Below are 21,245 nucleotides of genomic sequence, written 5' to 3'. Positions count from 1 at the left end.
TCTCGGAGAGAACTAAGACCACAGGAACAAGGGAGAGTGCGAATCAAGGAAGGCTCTGCACACACACCCATAGCCCGGAGAAGGCCTACCATAAAAAAAGAATGGGTAGAAGCTGGGAACACCAGGATTCCTCCTGGAAGAGGAAACCCACCAACAAAGGAATCACCAAAAGATAACAACAGAAGAAGTTGAAGGAGGGAGTGGAAGTCACACTAACTCAACCCAGGACCTATCTGGAGATACAACTAAATAGTGAGAACAAACAACTGAACATAAGCAAGAGAAAAGCCTCAAAACCTTGTAAACACGGAAGACCCAGCTCCAACACAACCTACCCACACCTGCACAACAAAAGACAAGAGGTGGGGGACAGACTGACCCTCAGAAAATAAGCTGGTGGGAAAGACACAGCAAAGAAAGACCCAACAAGAACCAAAACCAAAGAGATACACAGAGCCAACAGAAACCACAGCCCAAGATCAGAAAGATCAGGAGATCAAGGAGACTGTACCCAAAATTGCACAGGTATTCTAACACACATGTTTACACCAAAAACTAAGGGGGTCAGAAAAGAGCAACTAAAGAAGCAGAGGCTAACAGGAAGAATCTCACAAACAATGGGAAGACAAAGAAACAATCCCCAAATGAAAGGGGGAAGGGGGAAGGAAAGGGGGAAGTCTCAGAAACAATGCTGAATGAAAAAGAGGCAAGTCAACTATCAGATTCTGAGTTCAAGGAATTGGTTATGGGGAAGCTTAATGAGCTCACACAGAATTACCAAAAACTACAGGGAAACTACAAAAAACTCACTGCAAACTATATCAAGATGAAAAAGGAAATAGAAGCTATCAACAAAGGCCAAGAGGAAATGAAGAATATAATTTCTAAACTGAAGAACACAGTAGGAGGAATCAAAGCAGGCTCGATGAAACAGAGGACCAGATCAGCGAACTGGAGGAAAACGTAGAAAAAAACACCCAGAAAGAGCAAGATAAGGAAAAGAGGCTCAGAAAGAAAGAAGAGAGGTAAAGGGAAACGCAGGACAACATGAAATGCAGTAATATCCGTATAATAGGGATACCAGAAGGAGAAGACAAAGAGCAAAGGATAGAAAACCTGTTTAAAAAAGTAATGATGGAAAATTTCCCTAATCTGATGAGAGAAAAAGTCACACAAATCCAAGAATCACAGAGGGTCCCAAACAAGAGGAACCCAAAGAGGCCCACTGCAAGACACATCATAATTAAAATGGCAATATTCCAAGACAAAGAAAGAATCTTAAAGGAAACAAGGGGAAAAAAAGGAAGTAACATACAAGGGAGCCCCAATAAGGTTAGCAACTGACTTCTCAATGGAAACGCTCCAAGCCAGAAGAGAACGGCAAAAAATATTCCAAGTAATGAGAACCACAAGCCTGCAACCAAGACTACTTTACCCAGCTAGGCTCTCAATCAAGATAGAAGGCCAAACAAGAAGTTTCCCAGACAAAAGAAGTCAAAAAGAATACAGCTCCACCAAACCAGCTCTGCAAGTGATGCTAAAGGGGTTTCTGTAAGGAAAGGAAGGAAAAGAGAGAAAGAGGGAAGAACACAGGTATAAAGAATCGGTAATAAATAAATACCTGTCAATAATAACCTTAAATGTAAATGTATTAAATGCTCCAATCAAAAGACATAGAGTAGCTGAATGGATAAGAAAACCTGACCCACACATATGCTGCCTACAAGAGACCCACCTCAGGACAGAAGACCTGCACAGACTGAAAGTGAAGGGCTGGAAACAAATTTTCCAAGCAAACAGACAGAAAACAAAAGGAGGGGTCGCAATACTCATATCAGACAAAATAGACTTCCAAAAAAGGGCCATAAAGAGAGACCCAGAAAGTCACTTCATAATACTCAAAGGAAGAATCCACCAAAAAGACATAAACATTGTAAATATATATGCACCCAACATAGGAGCACCCAAATACATAAAGAAAATCTTGGAGGACGTCAAGAAAGATATTGACAGCAACACAATTAGAGTAGGGGATTTTAATAACCCACTGTCAAAGATGGACAGATCTTCTAAACAAAATATCAACAAGGATATTGTATCACTTAACAATACCAAGATGAAATGGACTTAACTGATATATAGAGAGAGCCTTTCATCCCAAAGAAGTAAAATAGACATTCTTTTCAAATGCACAAGGATCATTTTCAAAGATAGACTACGTGATAGGACACAAAACAAGCTTCAACAAATTCAAGAAAATTGAAATCATATCAAGCATTTTCTCGGACCATGAGGGACTGGAACTAGAAACAAATCTCAAGAAAAAAACCACAAAACACTCAAAATCATGGAGACTGAATAGCATGCTATTAAACAATGAATGGGTGAAAAATGAGATCAGAGGAGAAATCAAAAAGTTTCTGGAAACAAAGGAAAATGAACTCACAACAATCCAAAACCTATGGGACACAGCAAAGGCAGTCCTGAGAGGGAAGTTCATAGCAATACAGGCCTACCTTAAAAAGAGAGAAACATTTCAAACAAACAACCTAACCCTACGCCTACAAGAACTCGCGGAACAACAACAAAGACAGCCCAGAGCAAGTAGAAGGAAGGAAAAAACAAAGATCAGAGCAGAGTTAAATGACATAGAGGCTAAAAGCACAATTGTAAGGATCAACGAATACAGGAGCTGGTTCTTTGAAAAGATAAACAAAATTGACAAGCCCTAAAGCAGGCTCATGAAGAAAAAAAGAGAGAGGACCCAAATAAACACAATCAGAAATGATAGAGGAGAGACTACAATGGATACCACCGAGATACAAAGGATTGTAAGAAATTACTATGAAGAACTGTATGCCAAGAAATTTGAAAACCTAGATGAAATGGACAAATTTCTACAAAAATATAACCTTCTAAAATTCAATGAGGAAGAAGCACAAAGCCTTAACAGACCAGTAATGCCTGATTAAATTGAAACAATAATCAAAAAGCAGTAATCTAAAAGCTTCCGAGACACAAAAGCCCTGGACTACACGGTTTCAAAGGAGAATTCTACAGAGCATTTAAGGGGGAGCTAACCCCAATTCTCCACAGATTATTTCAAAAATTCAAAAACATGGAAGACTCCCAAACTCATTTTATGAAGCCAACATCATCCTAATCCCAAAACCAGATAAAGAAATAACAAAGAAAGAAAACTTCAGGCCAATATCACTGATGAACATAGTTGCAAAAAACCTCAAAAAAATATTGGCAAACCTCACCCAGCAATACATTAAAAAGATCATACACCATGATCAAGTGGGTTTCATCCCAGGGATGCAAGGATGGTATAATATTCATAAATCAATGAACATAATACACCACATAAACAAAAACAAAGACAAAAACCACTTGATCATATCAATACATTCGGAAAAAGCATTTGATAAGGTACAGCACCCATTTCTGATAAAAACACTCAACAAAGTGGGAATAGAGGGAGCATTCCTCAACATAATAAAGGCCATCATATGTGAGAGACCTACAGCCAACATCATACTCAATGGACAAAAACTTAGAGCTTTCCCACTAAGATCAGGAACAAGACAAGTATGCCCTCTCTCACCACTCCTATTCAACGTAGTATTGGAAGTCCTAGCCACAGCACTCAGACAAGAAAAAGAAATAAAAGGCATCAAAGTTGGAAAGGAGGAAATGAAACTGTCTCTGTTTGCAGATGACATGATAGTGTACATGGAAAATCCTATAGACTCCACCAAAAAACTACTCCACCTAATAAATGAATTTGGCAAAACAGCTGGATAAAAAGTCAATACTAAGAAATCAAAGGCATTCCTGTATACCAACAATGAAACTGCTGAAACAGAAATCAGGAAAAAAATCCCATTTGATATAGCAACAAGAAAAATAAAGTACCTAGGAATAAACCTAACCACGGAGGTAAAAGACCTCTACTCAGAAAACTACACAACACTGAAGAAAGAAATTAAGGAAGACACAAACAAATGGAAGCATGTACCATGGTCATGGATTGGAAGAATTAACATAATCAAAATGGCTATACTACCCAAAGTGATTTATAGATTCAATGCCATCCCTATTAAAGTACCTATGACATATTTCACAGATATAGAACAAATATTTCAGAAATTTATATGGAACCATAAACGACCCCGAATAGCTGCAGCAATTTTGAGGAATAAGAATAAAGCAGGAGGGATCACAATACCTGATATCAAACTGTATTACAAGGCCACTGCAATCAAAACAGTCTGGTAGTGGCATGAAAACAGGCACATAGAACAATGGAACAGAACACAGAGCCCAGATTTGAACTCAAGCCTTTACGGTCAATTAATATTTGATAAAGGAGGCAGGAGCATAAAATGGAGCAAAGATAGCCTGTTCAACAGATGGTGTTGGAAGATCTGGACAGCTACATGCAAAAAAATGAAACTCAATCACCAACTGACACCATACACAAAAATAAATTCAAGATGGACAAAAGACTTAAGTATAAGTTGTAACACCATAAATGTCCTAGAGGAAAACACGCAGCAACATCCTCACAGACACATCCCCTAAAGCAAGGGACATAAAGGAAAGAATAAACAAATGGGACCTCATCAAAATATAAAGCTTCTGCAGGGCTGAAGAGAACAGCATTAAAATACAAAGAGAACCAACAGTATAGGAAAACATATTTGCCAATGATACCTCAGACAAGTACATGATCTCAAAAATATGTAAAGAACTCACATGACTCTACTCCAGGAAGACAAACAACCCAATGAAAAAATGGGCAAAGGACTTGAACAGACACCTCTCCAAGGAAGACATACAGAGGGCCCAGAGACATATGAAAAGATGCTCAGCATCACTAGCTATCAGAGAGATGCAAATTAAAACCACAATGAGGTACCATCTCACACCAGTCAGAGTGGCCAATATAAACAAATCCACAAAAAAATGTTGGAGAGGGTGCGGAGAAAAGGCAACCCTAGTGCACTGTTGGTGGGAATGCAGACTGGTGAGGCCACTGTGGAAAACAGTATGGAATTTCCTCAGAAAACTACAAATGGAACTGTCCTTTGACCCAGCAATTCCGCTGCTGGGATTATATCCTAAGAACCCTGAAATACCTTTCCAAAAGAACCTATGCACCCCAATGTTCATAGCAGCACAATTTACAATAGCCAAGTATTGGAAGCAACCTAAGTACCCATCAGCAAATGAGTGGATCAAAAAATTATGGTACATTTACACAATGGAATTCTATGCAGCAGAGAGAAAGAAGGAGCTTATACCCTTTGCAACAGTATAGAGGGAACTGGAGAGCATTATGCTAAGTGAAATAAGCCAGAAGGTGAGGGACACATACCATATGATCTCACCTTTAACTGGAACATAATCAACAAAAGAAAAAAGCCAGCAAAATATAACCAGAGACATTGAAATTAAGAACATTGTAACAATAGCCACAGGGGAGTGGGGAAGGGATAGTGGGGAGAGGGATCTATCGGAACTACTATAAAAGACACAAGGACAAAATCAAGGGAAAGGGTAGAGGTGGGGGAGGGAGGTGTGACTGGTTGGGGTGGGGTGGAGGGAAGGGGAGAAAATGCAGACAATTGTAACTGAATAAAAATAAATTAATTAATTAACAAAATGAAATTTAATAACTGTACTCTATTAGGGCAATAATATAATATGATTTGTTTATTCAAATAAGGTCAGCTATCCTTATAACAAGAGTAGTTGGTAGAAAAATTGGCCAGGGATAGAGCCAAAATGCTGCCCAAAATAGCTATATAAATGGTCACTTGGGAAAGTAGCCACCTATAATTTCCTTTGAAACCTCACCTTAATTTTTTAAAATTTCCACTAAAATTCTCTAGGGTAATTAAATGGTGGGACTGAGGGTGTAGAGTTTCCTTGCGTTTTTGCTGCTTATTACCACACATGTATGTGTGGCCTCTGGAAGTCAAAGCCTCAGAGTAGAAACCTCACAGACTGCAGACTCGCTGTGTGGACAGAGGGGCAGCCATCTGGGAATCTCATCAACTGGCAGGTCTCAATCTTTTTTTTCTCCTATATGTGGTAGATGATACTTTCTGGGTGACTTGTTCCCATGAGCATAGACTGCAGACTACTGCATCAATAAAGTAGATAAAATAGACCATAAGTGAGGTGCAATTTTGCAGGAGAGGTCTGAAACCCCGCCACTTTCTCCCTGCTCAGGATAGTGCCTTAGAATGCAAGGGAGCAAACAAAAACAGGCATTATTACAAGGATAACTTGGAATGCCCTCTCATTATTTTAAAGTTTATTATCTAAATATCCAAAAATTTTGGCATTCTTTAACACTGTTAAGGAACAATTTGTTTGTTAAAACTTTCCCCCTGAGATCTGCTGATGCAACCAGCTCTTGTGAGGCTAAGGAGAGGAGGCCACAGGAGGACAGGAGGTTTCCCTGTCCTCTGACCATCTGAGTCTAACCAAACAGACGGCCTTTTCTCTGGACACATTTTGGTCCTGGTAGACTTCCTAGGTGATGCAGCTACAGAAGGGAGTATAAGGGGAGGACTCTTGCAATACCTTAAAACATTTATTTCATTATTTTGAGACAGATATTTTTGCTTCAGGCTGCTCCCATGTGGGGAGATACTCATCACTCTGACCCTGCCAGCAGTTCTTTTTTTCTTTTTCTGTTCATGATGGTCTTCAAATATAGTGCTTTTCATTTTTCTGAATCATCACAGAACCTTCTAATTTGCAAACTTTGGCCATGAAAAGTTGCAACTTGTTCTCTATGTCTCAAAATAACTAGGCTTTTGCAAGTTTTTAAAACCCAAAATTTGATTTAGAGACATATCCTTATTTTATTGATACCAAATTAAATGAACACAAATTCCTTTGTAAAATTAAAATTATTTTTAAATCTACTAAAAATATTCACTGAACTATTTTTTCTTTCTGGAAAAAAGAAAATATTATAGTAACAAAAAGGGATCTTAAACATAAAAATATTTGTTGTGATTCCAATTTTTCCTCTTTATTCCCCCTGGAGCCATCAACAGAATTTAGGTTCCTTGACACAGATGTGCCAGATGATGCAGATCCCAGCCCACAGGATCTGCTGTTGTGGCCACAATATACAAATACACATGGACTACAGAAGTCCTGTGGAGGAAAAGGGGCCACACGGCCACTCTCTCAAGAGGAGAGCACTTGGACCATTGCCTTGACAGGCTTTTATTGTTTTTCTAGGCCCCTTACATCAATGATGGTCCTCCTTTACTATGCAAAGGTTTGTTTTGGGTGGTTGTCTTTTGCAGACAAAGGAGAGGGTGTCGCTGAATACATCAAAGGAGGATATTTGCAATGTAAAGGGAGAAGTGGTCTAAACAGGCTAATATCTGGAAGGTCTAGCTCAGATTTGGGGAAGATAAAGATACTCAGTAAACTTTTGCTGCCTCAGGGTGAGGGAGTTTTAGCAACAGCAAGTCTCATAGCAGTCAAGGTACAATGCAGGCCTGATTTTCCCCTGGAGAACCTATCCATGGATGTGGGTCCTGCCCACCAACCTTGCTCCCCACTGGCTTTTCCGAGTAGGGGCTGAGCCACATTTCCCACACTTGGAAGAGTTCCCCACAGTTCCTCGAAAAGGGGGCACTATTCTGGAACTGGTGTAGGGTGTGGGCATGGCTGCACTAATTCATCAAAGCTGTGTATTTATTAGGACAAAGGAAAAAGGAGAATGACCTTCTTTTTTAGGGAGTGTCCTTAAGCATGCAGAGTGGGTGGGGAGGACAGGAGTTTCCAAACCTGACTTTGCAGAGTTCCTTAGCAGGCATGTGATAAAATGTGGAGAGGGAGAAGGCAGCTGATATAGATTGAATGTTTGTGTCCCCAGACCCCAAATCCATACTTGAAGTTTTAACCCCCATATAAGTACTCGGAGGTGGGGACTTTGGGAGGTTAGAACAGGTCATGAGGGTGGAGCCTCCATGCTGACTCAGCATCCTTATAAGACAAAAAGACCAGAGCCCTTCTTACTGGTGTGAAGTGGTATTTCACTGTGGTTTTAATTTGCATCTCTCTGATGGCTAGTGATGCTGAGCATCTTTTCATATGTCTCTGGGCCCTCTGTATATCCTCCTTGGAGAAATGTCTGTTCAAGTCATTTTCCCATTTTTTAATCAGGTTGTTTGTCTTCCTGCAGTGGAGTCATGTGAGTTCGGTATATATTTTGGAGATCAAACCCTTGTCCAAGGTATCATTGGAAAATATATTTTCCCATACTGTTGATTCTCTTTTCATTTTGTTGATGTTTTTGGAAGCTTTTTATTTTGATGAAGTCCCATTTGTTTATTCTTTCCTTTATGTCCCTTGCTCTAGAGGACATATTGGTGAAAATATTGCTGCGTGAAATATCCGAGATTTTCCTGCCTATGTTCTCCTCTAGGGCTGTTATGGTGTTGTAACTTGTATTTAAGTCTTCTATCCATCTTGAGTTTATTTTGGTGTATGGTGTAACCTGGTGGTTGAGTTTCATTTTTTTGCATTTGGCTATCCAGATCTCCCAACACAATTTGTTGAAGAGGCTCTTTATACTCCATTTTATGCTTTTGCTCCCTTTGTCAAATATTAATTGACCATAGAGACTTGGGTTTATTTTTGGGCTCTCTATTCTCTTCCATTGATATATGTGTCTGTTTTTATTCTAGTACCAGACTGTTTTGATTTCAATGACCTTGCAATATAGTTTGATGCCAGGTATCGTGATTCCTCCTACTTTGTTTTTCTTTCTCAAAATTGTTCAAGCTATTTGGGGTTGTTTATCATTCCATATCAATTTTTTAAATATTTCATCTATATCTGTGAAATATATCATTGTTATTTTAAAGGGATTGTGTTGAATCTATAAATTGCTTTGGGTAGTATGGACATTTTGATGATGTTAATTATTCCAATCCACAGTCATGGTATATGCTTCCATTTGTTTGTGTCTTCCTTAATTTCCTTCTTCAGTGTTCTTAATTAGTGATTGCATTTTTTACTCTATATATTTTTGGTTTCTTTGTTATAATTTCCATTTCTCTGGTATTTTCCCTCTTGTTATGTAACCCCTCAAATATGTTAACCATAGTTATTAAAAGTCTGTCTGATAATTCTTCATATGGAGCTTGTAGTAACTATCTTATGTCTTTGTTTCTAGTGTCTGATTTCTTGGTTTTCTGTCAACATTTGTATTTTATCTATAGTTGTCTGTTTTCTCTTAATTACAAGTAAAAAGTTTAATTTTAGAAACTGAGTTCACCATTTATAAACACACTAAAACATACTTAATGCAAAGTCAGATTAATAATAGGTACAGCATTTTAATGAAACAACAGTTTTCTAAAGGGTCACAGGCAAATGAGTGACTTTTTTCACCCACAGTATTGAATTGGTACCAAATAAGAAAATGAACCATTCTCTAGATGTTGAAGCAAAAACTATAAAGATATTATTATTGTTAAGAGGATCTAAAAACTGATACTTCAATCTGAGATCCTTGGGATCCTACAATACCTCTGATGGCTGAACCTTCCCTACTATTAAAAATATCTAATCACTTAAGGCTATTCTTACAACTGTAATATACTGTAACAATCTTCTTCCCTGCTAATAAGTCACTTATAAAGATCATTTTATACATAATTTGATCAAATTGGTGGTCACTACACAAATTTTGAAAGACAATTTCAAAATGTAGCCATACTCAGTCAGAAGATTGGAGGTTTAATCACCAGTATTGCTGTAAATATGTCATATTGTGCACTGTCTAGACAACAGGCAGCAAAGAGTCCATTATAAAAAGTCAGGACAACTCCTTGTTAACTGACCATATGATACCTGAACACAAATATAGAAAATGTGTAAATTCTCCTTACTCATTACCATATAACTGACATTCCATGATACGTTTAAGTTTAGTTTTGTCTTCAAATTCCATATCTCTGTTGTAGTAAACAGTTATCTTCCAGAACATTCTCTATATTCCTCACATACTATAGAACTGAAGTTGAAAAACGCTCAGTTAAAATGGCTTCGACTCCACCTCCTATTTACAGATTTTATTGGAAAACCACAAAAGCTGTTTCATTGCAATTAAAGCAATTTTTAACTAATATACAGTACCTGATTTGTGTTTTTTACATATTGAATAAAAAGCCTACAGAATAAGATTGTTTACATCTTCTCTGTCATTCTAGTAAAACAAATCACTAGCTCGTGACTTTTAAAATCTGTACAGTAATAGATTAAAACTTAATCATCATATTTCATAATTGACAAGACAGGTTATTTTAGTGGACTGCTCAAGAAAAGCACCAAGATATCTTGCCTGAAGGACTAGGAGTAAGGCACATATAAACATTACAGTGAGACTTGCAATGGAAACTCAGCATGGACCTGAGAGTGTCTGGTCTGAGGACCTCCATGGCTCCAACTGAAGCAGGCTACCAGCCCTGGGACAAACACCTGGTGCCTAGTACCTAGTGAGCAAGAATATATTTAACCTAGTGGCTCCATTGTAAGTCACAACACTAAAAGTATATTAAGGGAAGATTCATTTTAAAAAGGTTTTTCAGAATGTTCCGTCATGAGCTTGGACTGGCCAAAGTTACCATTCTCAGTGAGTGTGCTGAACTGCCCTTCCAAAAGGACAATACTGGGGACAGCCCAAAATCCTGACAGCCAAAGCTGAGAGGCCCAGCCAGGTTGACATCTTTAAGTTCCAGTAGGTGAATGGCTCACAGCTTTATACAAGCACCTTCTCCTCCAGGTACATGATGATCACCTTCATCTTTACTCTTAGGTTATTTTTTTTTTACTTTGGCCATGAGTGACCACAGGGTTCTCCTTCCCACCGGAGTCTTTCAGTGGAGAGCCTGGATCATACCCATTGGAGACAGGTGTGTCCTCTGTGGTAGAATTCAGCATTCTAGTTCCCTAATTAAATCCTGGGTGTACTACTCTGCCTCTTCCTTACAGTACAGGGAGGCTTTGTAATGGGGGTCTAACAGTGTAGCAAAGATGTACCTGGGTTTGTGGAGAGTGTCAGACAGTCCACTGACCATGGCTTCCTTCAAAGACATCAGCATGGTGCCAATGCTCATCATCTCCTCAAACAGCATGTTGATTTTCCAGTTCAAGCTGTGAATCATTTGGATGACCTGAATGAGGGTAAACATGTGGCTGCTTATCTCAAGACTCACAGCATAAAAGGGCTTTAGCATGACACAGACTGCGTGATCTCCCACTGGTCACAACTGATCAGTTCTCTGAAATTACACTCAATTGACATCTCATTAATTTCTTTCTTCTGTTCAGTGAGTCATTCAGGCATATGAAATGATGTGTTCCATTTGAATGGGACATCCTGAATAAGATGGTGCAGTGACAATTCATATTACTTCTGCAGCAAATTGAATTTCTCTTTTGATTTGCTTGTTAGTTTTTAAAACATTAAAAAATAGTTTTTAAACTTGTTTCTATTTTTATTTAATATTAAGCTTTTCTCCCAAATTTCTTTTTTCTTTTTTTTTTATTGTTGTTCAAGTACAGTTATCTCCATTTTCACCCAAACATGTCCCCCCTGCTCTACCCATCATTGCCTCCCACCCTCAAACTTACCCCCTTTGGCTTTGTCCATGTGTCCATTATACATGTTCCTTGATGACCCTTCCCCTATTATCCCCTATTATCCCTCTCCCCCCTCCTCTCTGGTTATTGACAGTTCGTTCTTTATTTCAATGTCTCTGGTTGTATTTTGATTGCTTTTTTGTTTCATTGATTAGGTTCAACTTATAGGTGAGGCCATATGGTATTTCTTTCACCACCTGGCTTATTTAACTTAGAAAAATGCTTTCCAGTTCCATCCATACAGTCACAAATGAAAGGAGCTCCTTCTTTCTTTCTGCTGCAGAGTATTCCATTGTGTAAATGTACCATAGTGGGTGGGGGGGGGGGGTTTCTTGCCATCGTAAAAAAATTTCTTATTTTAATTGTCGTTCAAGTACAGTTTTCTGCCTTTTCCCCCCAGACTTCCCCACCACCCAAGCCCTCTCTGCCTCCCTCCCCTATTTCCACCCACCTTGTTATTGTCCATATGTCCTTCATAATTGTTCCTGTTAACCCTTCACCCTTTTCCCCCATTATCTCCTCCCCTCGCCCCTCTGATCACTGTCAGCCTGTTCTCAATTTCAATGTTTTTGGCTATACTTTGCTTACTTGTTTGTTTTGTTGATTAGGTTCCTGTTATAATTAGGTGAGATCATATAGCATTTGTCTTTCACCACCTGGTTTATTTCACTTAGCATAATGCTCTCCAGTTCCATCCATGCTGTCACAAAAGGTAGGATCTCCTTCTTTCTTTCTGCTGTGTAGAATCCCATTGTATAAATGTCCCATAGTTTTCTGATCCATTCATTTACTGGTGGTCACTTGGGTTGCTTCCAGCACTTGGCTATTGTAAATTGTGCTTCTATAAACGTTGGGGTGCATAGGTTCTTTTGGATTGGTGTTTCAGGATTCTTAGGGTATAGTCCCAGCAATGTATTGCTAGGTCAAAAAAGTTCCATTTTTAGTTTTTTCAGGAAATTCCAAACTGTTTTCCACAGTGGTTGCACCAGTTGCATTCCCACCGACAGTGCACTAAGATTCTCTTTTTCTCCACAACCTTTCCAACATGTGTGTTTATTGATTTGTTTATGATGGCCATTCTGACTGGTGTGAAGAGGTATGTCATTGTGGTTTTAATTTGCATCTCTGTAATGGCTAGTAATGCTTAGCATCCTTTCATGTATCTCTGTGCCCTCTGTTTATCCTCCCTGTAGAAGTGTCCAGGTCCTTTGCCCATTTTTTAATTGGGTTGCTTGTCTTCCAGGAGTGGAGTCATGTTAGTTCTTTGTATATTTGGGACATCAAACCCTTGTCTGAGGCATCATTGGCAAATAAATTTTTCCAATACAGTTGATTCCATTTTCATTTTGCTGATATTTTTCTTAGCCATGTGGAAGCTTTTTAATTGATGAAGTCCCACTTATTTATTCTTTCCTTTATGTGCCTTACTCCAGGGGACATATTGGTGAAAATATCACTGTGTGGAATATTTGAGGTTTTCCTGACAATGTTCTCCTCTAGAACTTCTATGGTGTCATGACTCACATTTGAGTCTTTTGTCCACCTTGAATTTATTTTTGTGTACAGTGTAAGTTGGTGGTCAAGTTTCATTTTTTTGCATGTAGCTGTCCATATCTCCCAACACCATTTGTGAAATAGGCTATTTTTACTCCATTTTATGTTTCTGCCCCTTTTGTCGAATATTAATTAACTATAGAGACTTGGATTATTTCTGGGCTCTCTATTCTCTTCCATTGGCCTGTGTCTGTTCTTATGCCAGAACCAGACTGCTTTTTTTGTTTGTTTGTTTTTTAACTTTTATTGTTATTCAATTACAGTTGTATGCCTTTTCTCCCCATCCCTCCACCCCACCACAGCTTTGATTACAGTGGCCTTGGAATATAGTTTGATATCAAGTATTGTGAGTCCCCCTACTTTATTCTTCTTTCTCAAAACTGCCACATATTCGTTTGCAGTTCCATATAAATTTTTGAAATGTTTGTTCTATATCTCTGAAGTAAGTCATTGGCATTTTAATAAGGTTTGTGTTGAATATATAAATTGCTTTGGGTATTATAGACATTTTGATGGTATTATTTCTTTCAATCCATGAACATGGTATATGCTTCCATTTATTTGTGTCTTCTTTAATTTCTATCTTGACATTGTTTAGTGTTCTGAGTACAGGTCTTTCACCTCTTTGGTAAGGTTTATTCCTAGGTACTTTATTTTTCTTGTTGCTATAACAAATGGGATTATTTTCCTGATTTCTGATTCTGATCTTTCATTGTTGATGTATAAAAATGCCTTTGATTTCTGAATATTGACTGAACTACGCTGTTTTGCCAAATTTGCCTATTAGGTTGAGTAGTTTTTTGGTAGAGTCTATAGGATTTTCTATGTACACTACCATAACATCTGCAAACAATGGCAATTTTACTTCCTCCTTTTTAATTGGGACGTTTTTTATTTCTCTTTCTTGTCTGATCACTGTGGTTAGGATTTCCAATACTATATGGAATAGAAGTGGTAAAAGTGGACTGCCTTGTCTTATTCCTGATCTTAGTGGGAAACTTTTGTTTTTGCCTGTTAAGTATGATGTTGGCTGTAGGATTCTTATATATAGCTTTTATCATATTGTGGAATGCTCATTCTGCTCCCACTTTGCTTAGTGTTTTTATCATAAATAGGTGATGTACCTTATCAAATGCTTTTTCTGCATCTATTGATATGATATGTGATTTTTATCCTTCCTTTTGTTTATGTGATGTATTATGCTTATTGATATGTGAATATTGTACCATCCTTGCATCCCTGGGATGAATCCCACTTGATCATGGTGTATGATCTTTTTAATATATAGCTTGAGGCATTTTGCCAATATTTTCTTGTCTTTGTTGTGTCTTTATCTGGCTTTGAATAAGAATAAAGCTGGCTTCATAAGAAGTGTTCCCTATTCTTGAATTTTTTTGAATAGTCTGAGAAAGATAGAGGTTACGTCTTTTTAAAGGTTTTGTCAAACTTTCGTGTCAAACCATCCGGTCCAAGGTTTTTTTGTGCCAGGAGTTTTTCATTACTGCTTTGATTTTATCAGCTGTTATTGGTCTGTTCAGGATTTCTGCTTCTTTTTCATTCACTTTTGGCAGATTATATTTTTCTAGAAATTTCTCCATTTCACCCAGGTTTTCCAATTTCTTGGCATATAGTTCTCTGTAGTAATTTCTTACAATCCATTGTATCTCTGTGATATCAGTTGTAATCTCTGCTCTTTCATTTCTAATTTTGTTTATTTGGGTCCTGTCTTTTACCTTGATGAAACAGCTTAAAGACTGTTCTATATTGTTTATCTTTTCAAAGCACCAACTCTTGAATTTATTGATACTTTGGATTGTTGTTTTAGTCTCTATGTCATTTAATTCTGCTCTGATCTTGTTTGTTTCCTTCCTTCTACTCACTTTTTTCTTTGTTTGTTGTTGTTCCTGCAGTTTTTGTGGTTGTGTGGTTATGTTGTTTATTTGAAAGATTTCTATCTTTTTTTAGGTAAGCCGTTATTGCTATGAACTTCCCTCTCAGTATTGCCTTCACTGTGTCCCGTAAGTTTTGAACTATTGTGTGTTCATTTTCATTTGTTTCCAGAAACTTTTGGATTTCTTCCTTAATCTCATTGTTAACCCATTTTTTAAAAATACCATGGTATTCAGTCTCCATGAATTTGAGTATTTTTGAATTTTTTACCTCGAGGTTGGTTTCCAGTTTCAGTCCCTTGTGGTCTGAGGAAATTCTTGATATGATTTTAATTTTATTGAATTTGTTGAGGCTTGTTTGTGTCCTATCATGTGGTCTATCTTTGAAAATGTTCCATGTGCATTTGAAAAGAATGTGTACTTTACTTCTTTTGGATGAAAAGTTCTATATATCAGTTAAGTCCATTTATTCTATGGCATGGTTCAATGCCACAATATCATTGTTGATAATTTCTTTGGAAGATCTATCCATTTTTAACAATGTAGCATTAAAATCCCCTAAACTAAATGTGTTGCTGTCTACAATTTTCTTGAGGTCCTTCAAGATTTTCCTTATATATTTGGGTGCTCCTGTGTTGGGTGTATATAAAATTATAATGTTTATGTCTTCTTGATGCATTCTTCCATTTAGTATTATGAAGCTTCCTCCAGTGTCTCTTTTTATGGCTTTTGTTTTGAAGTCTATTTTGTGTTATATAAGTATTGCTACCTTCGACTTTTTTTCCTGTTCATTTTATTGGAATGTTTCTTTCCAACGCTTCACTTTCAGTCTGTGTAGGTCTTTTGTCCTGAGGCTTGTCTCTTGTAGGCAGCGTATGTGTGGGTCATGTTTTCTTATCCACTCAGCTACCCTACGTCTGTTGATTAGAGCATTTAATCCATTAATATGTAGTTATTATTGATAGGTATTTATTTATTTTCCCCCATCATATCTGTGTTCCTCTCTCTCTCACTCTTTTCCTTCCTCTTCTTATAGCAGTTCCTTTGGCATATCTTGCACTGCTAGTTTGGTGAAAATGTGTTCTTTTAGCCTTCTTTTTTTTTTCTGGGAAATTTCTTATTTTGCCTTCCATTTTAATTGAGAGCTTAGCTGGGTAGAGTACTCTTGGTTGTAGGCCTTTGCCTTTCATTATTTCGCATATATTTTGACATACTCTCCTGGCCTGAAATATGTCTGTTGAGAAATCAGCTCCTAGCCTTATCAGAGCTCTTTTGTAGTTACTTCTGGTCTCCCCTTGCTGCTTTTGAGATTCTCTCTTTGTCTTTAAAACTTGGCATTTTAATGATGATGTGTCTCTGAGTAGACCTATTTGGGTTGATCTTGATTGGGATTCTCTGTGCTTCCTGAACTTGAGTGGCTCTTCCCCTCTCCAGGTTCTGGAAGTTTTCTGTCATTATTTTTTCAAACAGGGTTTCTTTCTATCCATTGCTCTTTTTCTTCTCCTTTTCATGTTCCTATGATTCAAATGTTGTTGTGTTTCATGTTGTCTTGCAGTTCCTTTCAACTATTTTCATATTTTTTTTAGTCTTTTTTCCTGCAGCTGCTCTACTTGGGTGTTTCTTTCTACTTTGTCTTCTAGCTCACTAATTCAGTCCTCTGCTTCATCCAGCCTGCTTGTAATTCCTTCTATTGTGTTTTTTATTTTAGAAATTGTATTCTTCATTTCTTCCTGGTTCCTGTTTATCATTTCTATTTCCTTTTTCATACTTTGTAGTTCTCACTTAGTTCCTTATAGTTGTCTATGAGTTCCTTAAGCATCCTTGTAACCATTCTTTTGAATTCTATATCTGATAGTTTGTTTGCCTCCTTTTTATTTATCTCTTCTAGTGGGCAGCATCCATTTTTTTGTTTGTTTGTTTGAAGGTTATGTCTTTGTCTCTTCATTTTCAGTGACTCTTTTTGTTTGTTTCCGTGGTACTTGATGCGCTGCTTTGCTAGCTGTCTTTGTAGGGTGATCTTTTATGGTAGGAGTTCTATGGGATTCAGTGGTGTGGTCTCTTTGATCTCATTGTATGGATATTCTAGGGTTGCCCATTCCTGTTTGTGTGGGCTGGTTTATTGTACTTGGTTTTTACATGTTGGTGTTTCCTTTGTTGGTGGGTTCCCTCCTCCAGCAGGTTTACTGGTGCTCAGAACTCCCACCTTATCTTGTATGTGATCAGTGGCAGGATGATGCCAAAATGGATTAAGACAGGGGGAGAATATTCTATGGGATTTAAAGTACCAACAAGTAGAGAACAGATAGGACATCCTTTGTAGAAGTACAGTGATAACCATGATATTTCACTCAACTAGCCACTTTATATACAAGGTGAAAAGAAATAAGACTCCCATTAGAGGGGAGAAGGAATGTGAGCTGAATCCAGAAAACAAAGCACTTGTGCAAGGTTAGATGGTGAGATATAGTTGGAGCATAGGATAGAAACTAGAGTTAACTAGAAACTAGGATGAAACAATAGAGTTAACCACAATACTAATAAAGCTCAGGACGATAGTAAAATGGGCCAAGACCAGGGAGGTGTGTTGTGTAGTATTTACAATAATATGGAGCAACAATTATTTATTTATTTATTTATTTTTAATATACTTATTGATTATGCTATTACAGTTATCCCACTTCCCCCCCCCCCACTCCACTCCATTCTGCCAACCCTCTCCCTCCCACATTCCCCCCCTATAGTTCATATCCATGGATCATACTTATAAGTTCTTTGGCTTCTACATTTCCTACACTATTTTTACCCTCCCCCTGTCTATTTTCCACCTATCATCTATGCTACTTATTCTCTGTACCTTCCCCCCCTCCCCCTCCCACTCCCCTATTGACAACCCTAATGTGATCTCCATCTCTATGGTTCTGTTCCTGTTCTAGTTGTTTGTCTAGTTTGCTATCGTTTTTGTTTTAGGTGTGGTCGTTAATAACTGTGACTTTGCTGTCATTTTTACTGTTCCTATTTTTGATCTTCTTTTTCTTAGGTAACTCCCTTTAACATTTGATATAATAAGGGCTTGGTGATGATGAACTTCTTTAACTTGACCTTATCTGAGAAGCACTTTATCTTCCCTTCCATTCTAAATGATAGCTTTGCTGGATACAGTAATCTTGGATGTAGGTCCTTGTGTTTAATCTTGGGTAATGTAATTATGATGTGCCTTGGTGTGTTCCTCCTTGGGTCCAGCTTCTTTGGGACTCTCTGAGCTTCCTGGACTTCCCGGAAGTCTATTTCCTTTGCCAGATTAGGGAAGTTCTCCTTCATTATTTGTTCAAATAAGTTTTCAATTTTTTGTTCTTCCTCTTCTCCTTCTGGCATCCCTATAATTTGGATGTTGGAACGTTTCAAGATGTCCTGGAATTCCTAAGCCTCTCCTCATTTTTCCAAGTTCTTGTTTCTTCATTCTTTTCTGGTTGGATGTTTCATTCTTCCTTCTGGTCCACACCATTGATTTGAGTCCCAGTTTCCTTCGCATCACTATTGGTTCCCTGTACATTTTCCTTTGTTTCTCTTAGCATAGGCTTCATTTTTTCCACTGGTTTCGAACAGATTCAACCAATTCTGTGAGCATCTTGATAACCAGTGTTTTGAACTGTGCATCCAATAGGTTGGCTATCTCTTCCTCGCTTAGTTGTATTTTTTCTGGAGCTTTGAAGTGTTCTGTCATTTGGGCCATTTTTTTTTTTTTTTTTGTCTTGGCGCCGAGGCGGGGTAACGCTGGTCACTGAGCTGTGATGCTGTACGTGGGGGAGGGGCCGAGAGGGAGCAATGGCGCCTGTTTCACTCTCCTCCGGCTTTCAATCTTTCACTCTGATACCCACAATCAAACTGGGCCCCTCTGGTGCTGGTTCCCAAGTGGGTGGGCTTGTGCACACTCTAGGCCCCTGTGGGTCTCTCCAACAACCTCTCCTGTGAGGCTGGGAGTCTCTCCTGCTGCCGCCCCAACCCCCACGGGCGTTTTCAGTCAGAGGTTTGAGGCTTTATTTCCTGGAGCTGGAGCCCTGGGTTGCGCGGTCTGCTTCGCTCCCCGCCGTTTGTCCAGTTTATCTATGCGCAAATGTGGTGCTGCGGGGTGCTACCCGCTGGTCTGCCTGCCCCGTTCTCCACCACTCTGAGTCCGGCCCTCTGGGTTATCTGTGCGAATGTGGGGCCACAGGGTCTGCTAGTGCTCGGACTGCCTGCGCCGTTCTCCCACACTCCTCTAGTCTCAGTCCTGCCACAGCCAAGTGAGTCCTCTCTACCCCGGTGCCCTTCTCCGCCCCTCCTACCGGTCTGGATGAATGTTTATTTTTTATTTCCTTGGTGTCGGACCCCCTTGCCATTCGATTCTCTGTCAGTTCTGGTTGTGCAAGGAGGCGCAGTGTGTCTACCTATGCTGCCATCTTGGTTCTCTGGAGCAACAATAATATGACAAGAAATATATGATCTGAATAAAAAGGATACAAAGTAAAAGACCAAAAGTATGTGTTATTGGAATAAGAGTGCAGTGAAAGAAGAAAAATTGAAATGCAATGTGAGAGAACAAAGAAAACCAGTAAAACAATGCAATTGAATAAACAAAGAAAAGGAAGAAAACTAAACAGAAAGAAGAGATATAAAAATAATAATTAAATTAAAGAAATAACAATTATTTAAAAAATTAACAATAAAATGCAAGTTCCATAGGATAGCAAAGTGCAGTTTGTCTCAGTTTGTCAGTTCTTGGCCCTAGCCTGGTGATCCTTCTCTGTTTATGTCTATGGGGCTTTCACAGATTCAGGTCTTATTGTCTCACACTTGGGAAAAAGAAAAAAAAACCTCCTTCTGAATTCATTTCTTTTTCAATTTTTATATTATTTTATTGTTGTTCAATTACAGTTGTCTGCATTTTCTCCCCAACCCTCTACCCCACCCCAGCCAAACCCACCTCCCTCCCCTGCTTCCACTCTCCCCCTTGGTTTTGTCCATGTGTCCTTTATAATAGTTCTTGAAAACCTTCTCCCCACTATCACTTCCCCCCTCCCTTCTGGCTATTGTTAGATTGTTCTTAACTTCAATGTCTCTGGTTATATTTTGTCTGCTTTTTTCTTTTGTTGATTATGTTCCAGTTAAAGGTAAGATTATATGGTATTTGTGCAAAATATATAAACTCACACGACTCCACTCCAGGAAGACAAACAACCCAATTAAAAAATGGGCAAAGGACTTGAACATACACTTCTCCAAGGAAGACATACAAAGGACCCAGAGACATATGAAATGAAAAGATCCTCTTTCCAAATTTAAACCCACTAAGTGCTAAGCTACTTCTGCTGGTCTTCCTGGATGCTACAGCCAGAGTGGGATTGGGCTTTGCTTTTTTCCTTTCCTGTGGTTTTGCAAGGATGCAGTCTAGGTCTTGGCAACAATATTCACAGATGCCAAGCCTCCAGCCCAGGCCTTCAAAGAGTTGCCTGGCTGCACTGTCCACTTGTGCCAGGCCAGCACCTTTTATCCACTGCATTGTGCCTCCCATGAGGTGCACTGATTAAGAACTACTCACACACCTCCTCCTCCTTTCTCTTTGTTGGCCTGGGTGCTGCATACACTCAAAGTCCCTTCAAGGAAGTTTAGTTAACCTATTGAATTAAGTTTCTATGGGGACTACTACCCCTCTGAGCCTTGCTGCCCCACTTTGATCAGTCCATGACGCACTCTGATTTGGTGCAAATCGTGCCCCTCTTCCTCCCTCTTTTTTGGCCCAGCCACTGTGCAAGAATTCCTCAAACAGTGGCTGAAAGCCTTTTTCTGAGTAAATTCCTCTTGTTTGCACCTGCCATTCCTAACAAGTGTCCAGCTTCTCACACAGCCCAACTCTCTAACCAGTCTGGAGAATATCTGGGTCTGGGTCCTCATGGCCCAACTATTTTCCCTTCTCCAGATGTCACCCAGCTCCCCAATGTTTCTGGTAATGTCCTAGCCAGTGACCAGAGTCCCAACAGGGGAACACTGCCTCTGTGTGTCCCCAGCTGAGTATTTATTCCCCCCAGGGACCTCAAGTATCCAGGTCTCTTGGTGTGGGGCTGCTTTCCC

At 38.9% G+C, this 21,245-nt stretch overlaps 1 protein-coding gene across 2 annotated transcripts in view; it reads right to left on the bottom strand.

Annotated features, from left to right (window-relative positions):
* The window catches only part of LOC112311277 (zinc finger BED domain-containing protein 4), a 266,073-nt gene that overhangs the window by 129,692 nt on the left and 115,136 nt on the right, over positions 1-21,245 (bottom strand). The window contains exon 4 of one of the 2 annotated variants that reach the window (XM_071220159.1): positions 11,095-11,228. The exons of the other annotated variant lie outside the window; for it this stretch is intronic. Coding sequence (XP_071076260.1) covers positions 11,095-11,228 — 134 coding nt within the window. The remainder of the gene's footprint in view (positions 1-11,094; positions 11,229-21,245) is intronic. 2 annotated transcript variants of the gene reach the window in all.

This window comes from Desmodus rotundus, chromosome 13 (genome assembly GCF_022682495.2).
Source record: "Desmodus rotundus isolate HL8 chromosome 13, HLdesRot8A.1, whole genome shotgun sequence".
NCBI lineage: Eukaryota > Metazoa > Chordata > Mammalia > Chiroptera > Phyllostomidae > Desmodus > Desmodus rotundus.
This window is presented reverse-complemented; position numbering and strand designations above follow the sequence as displayed.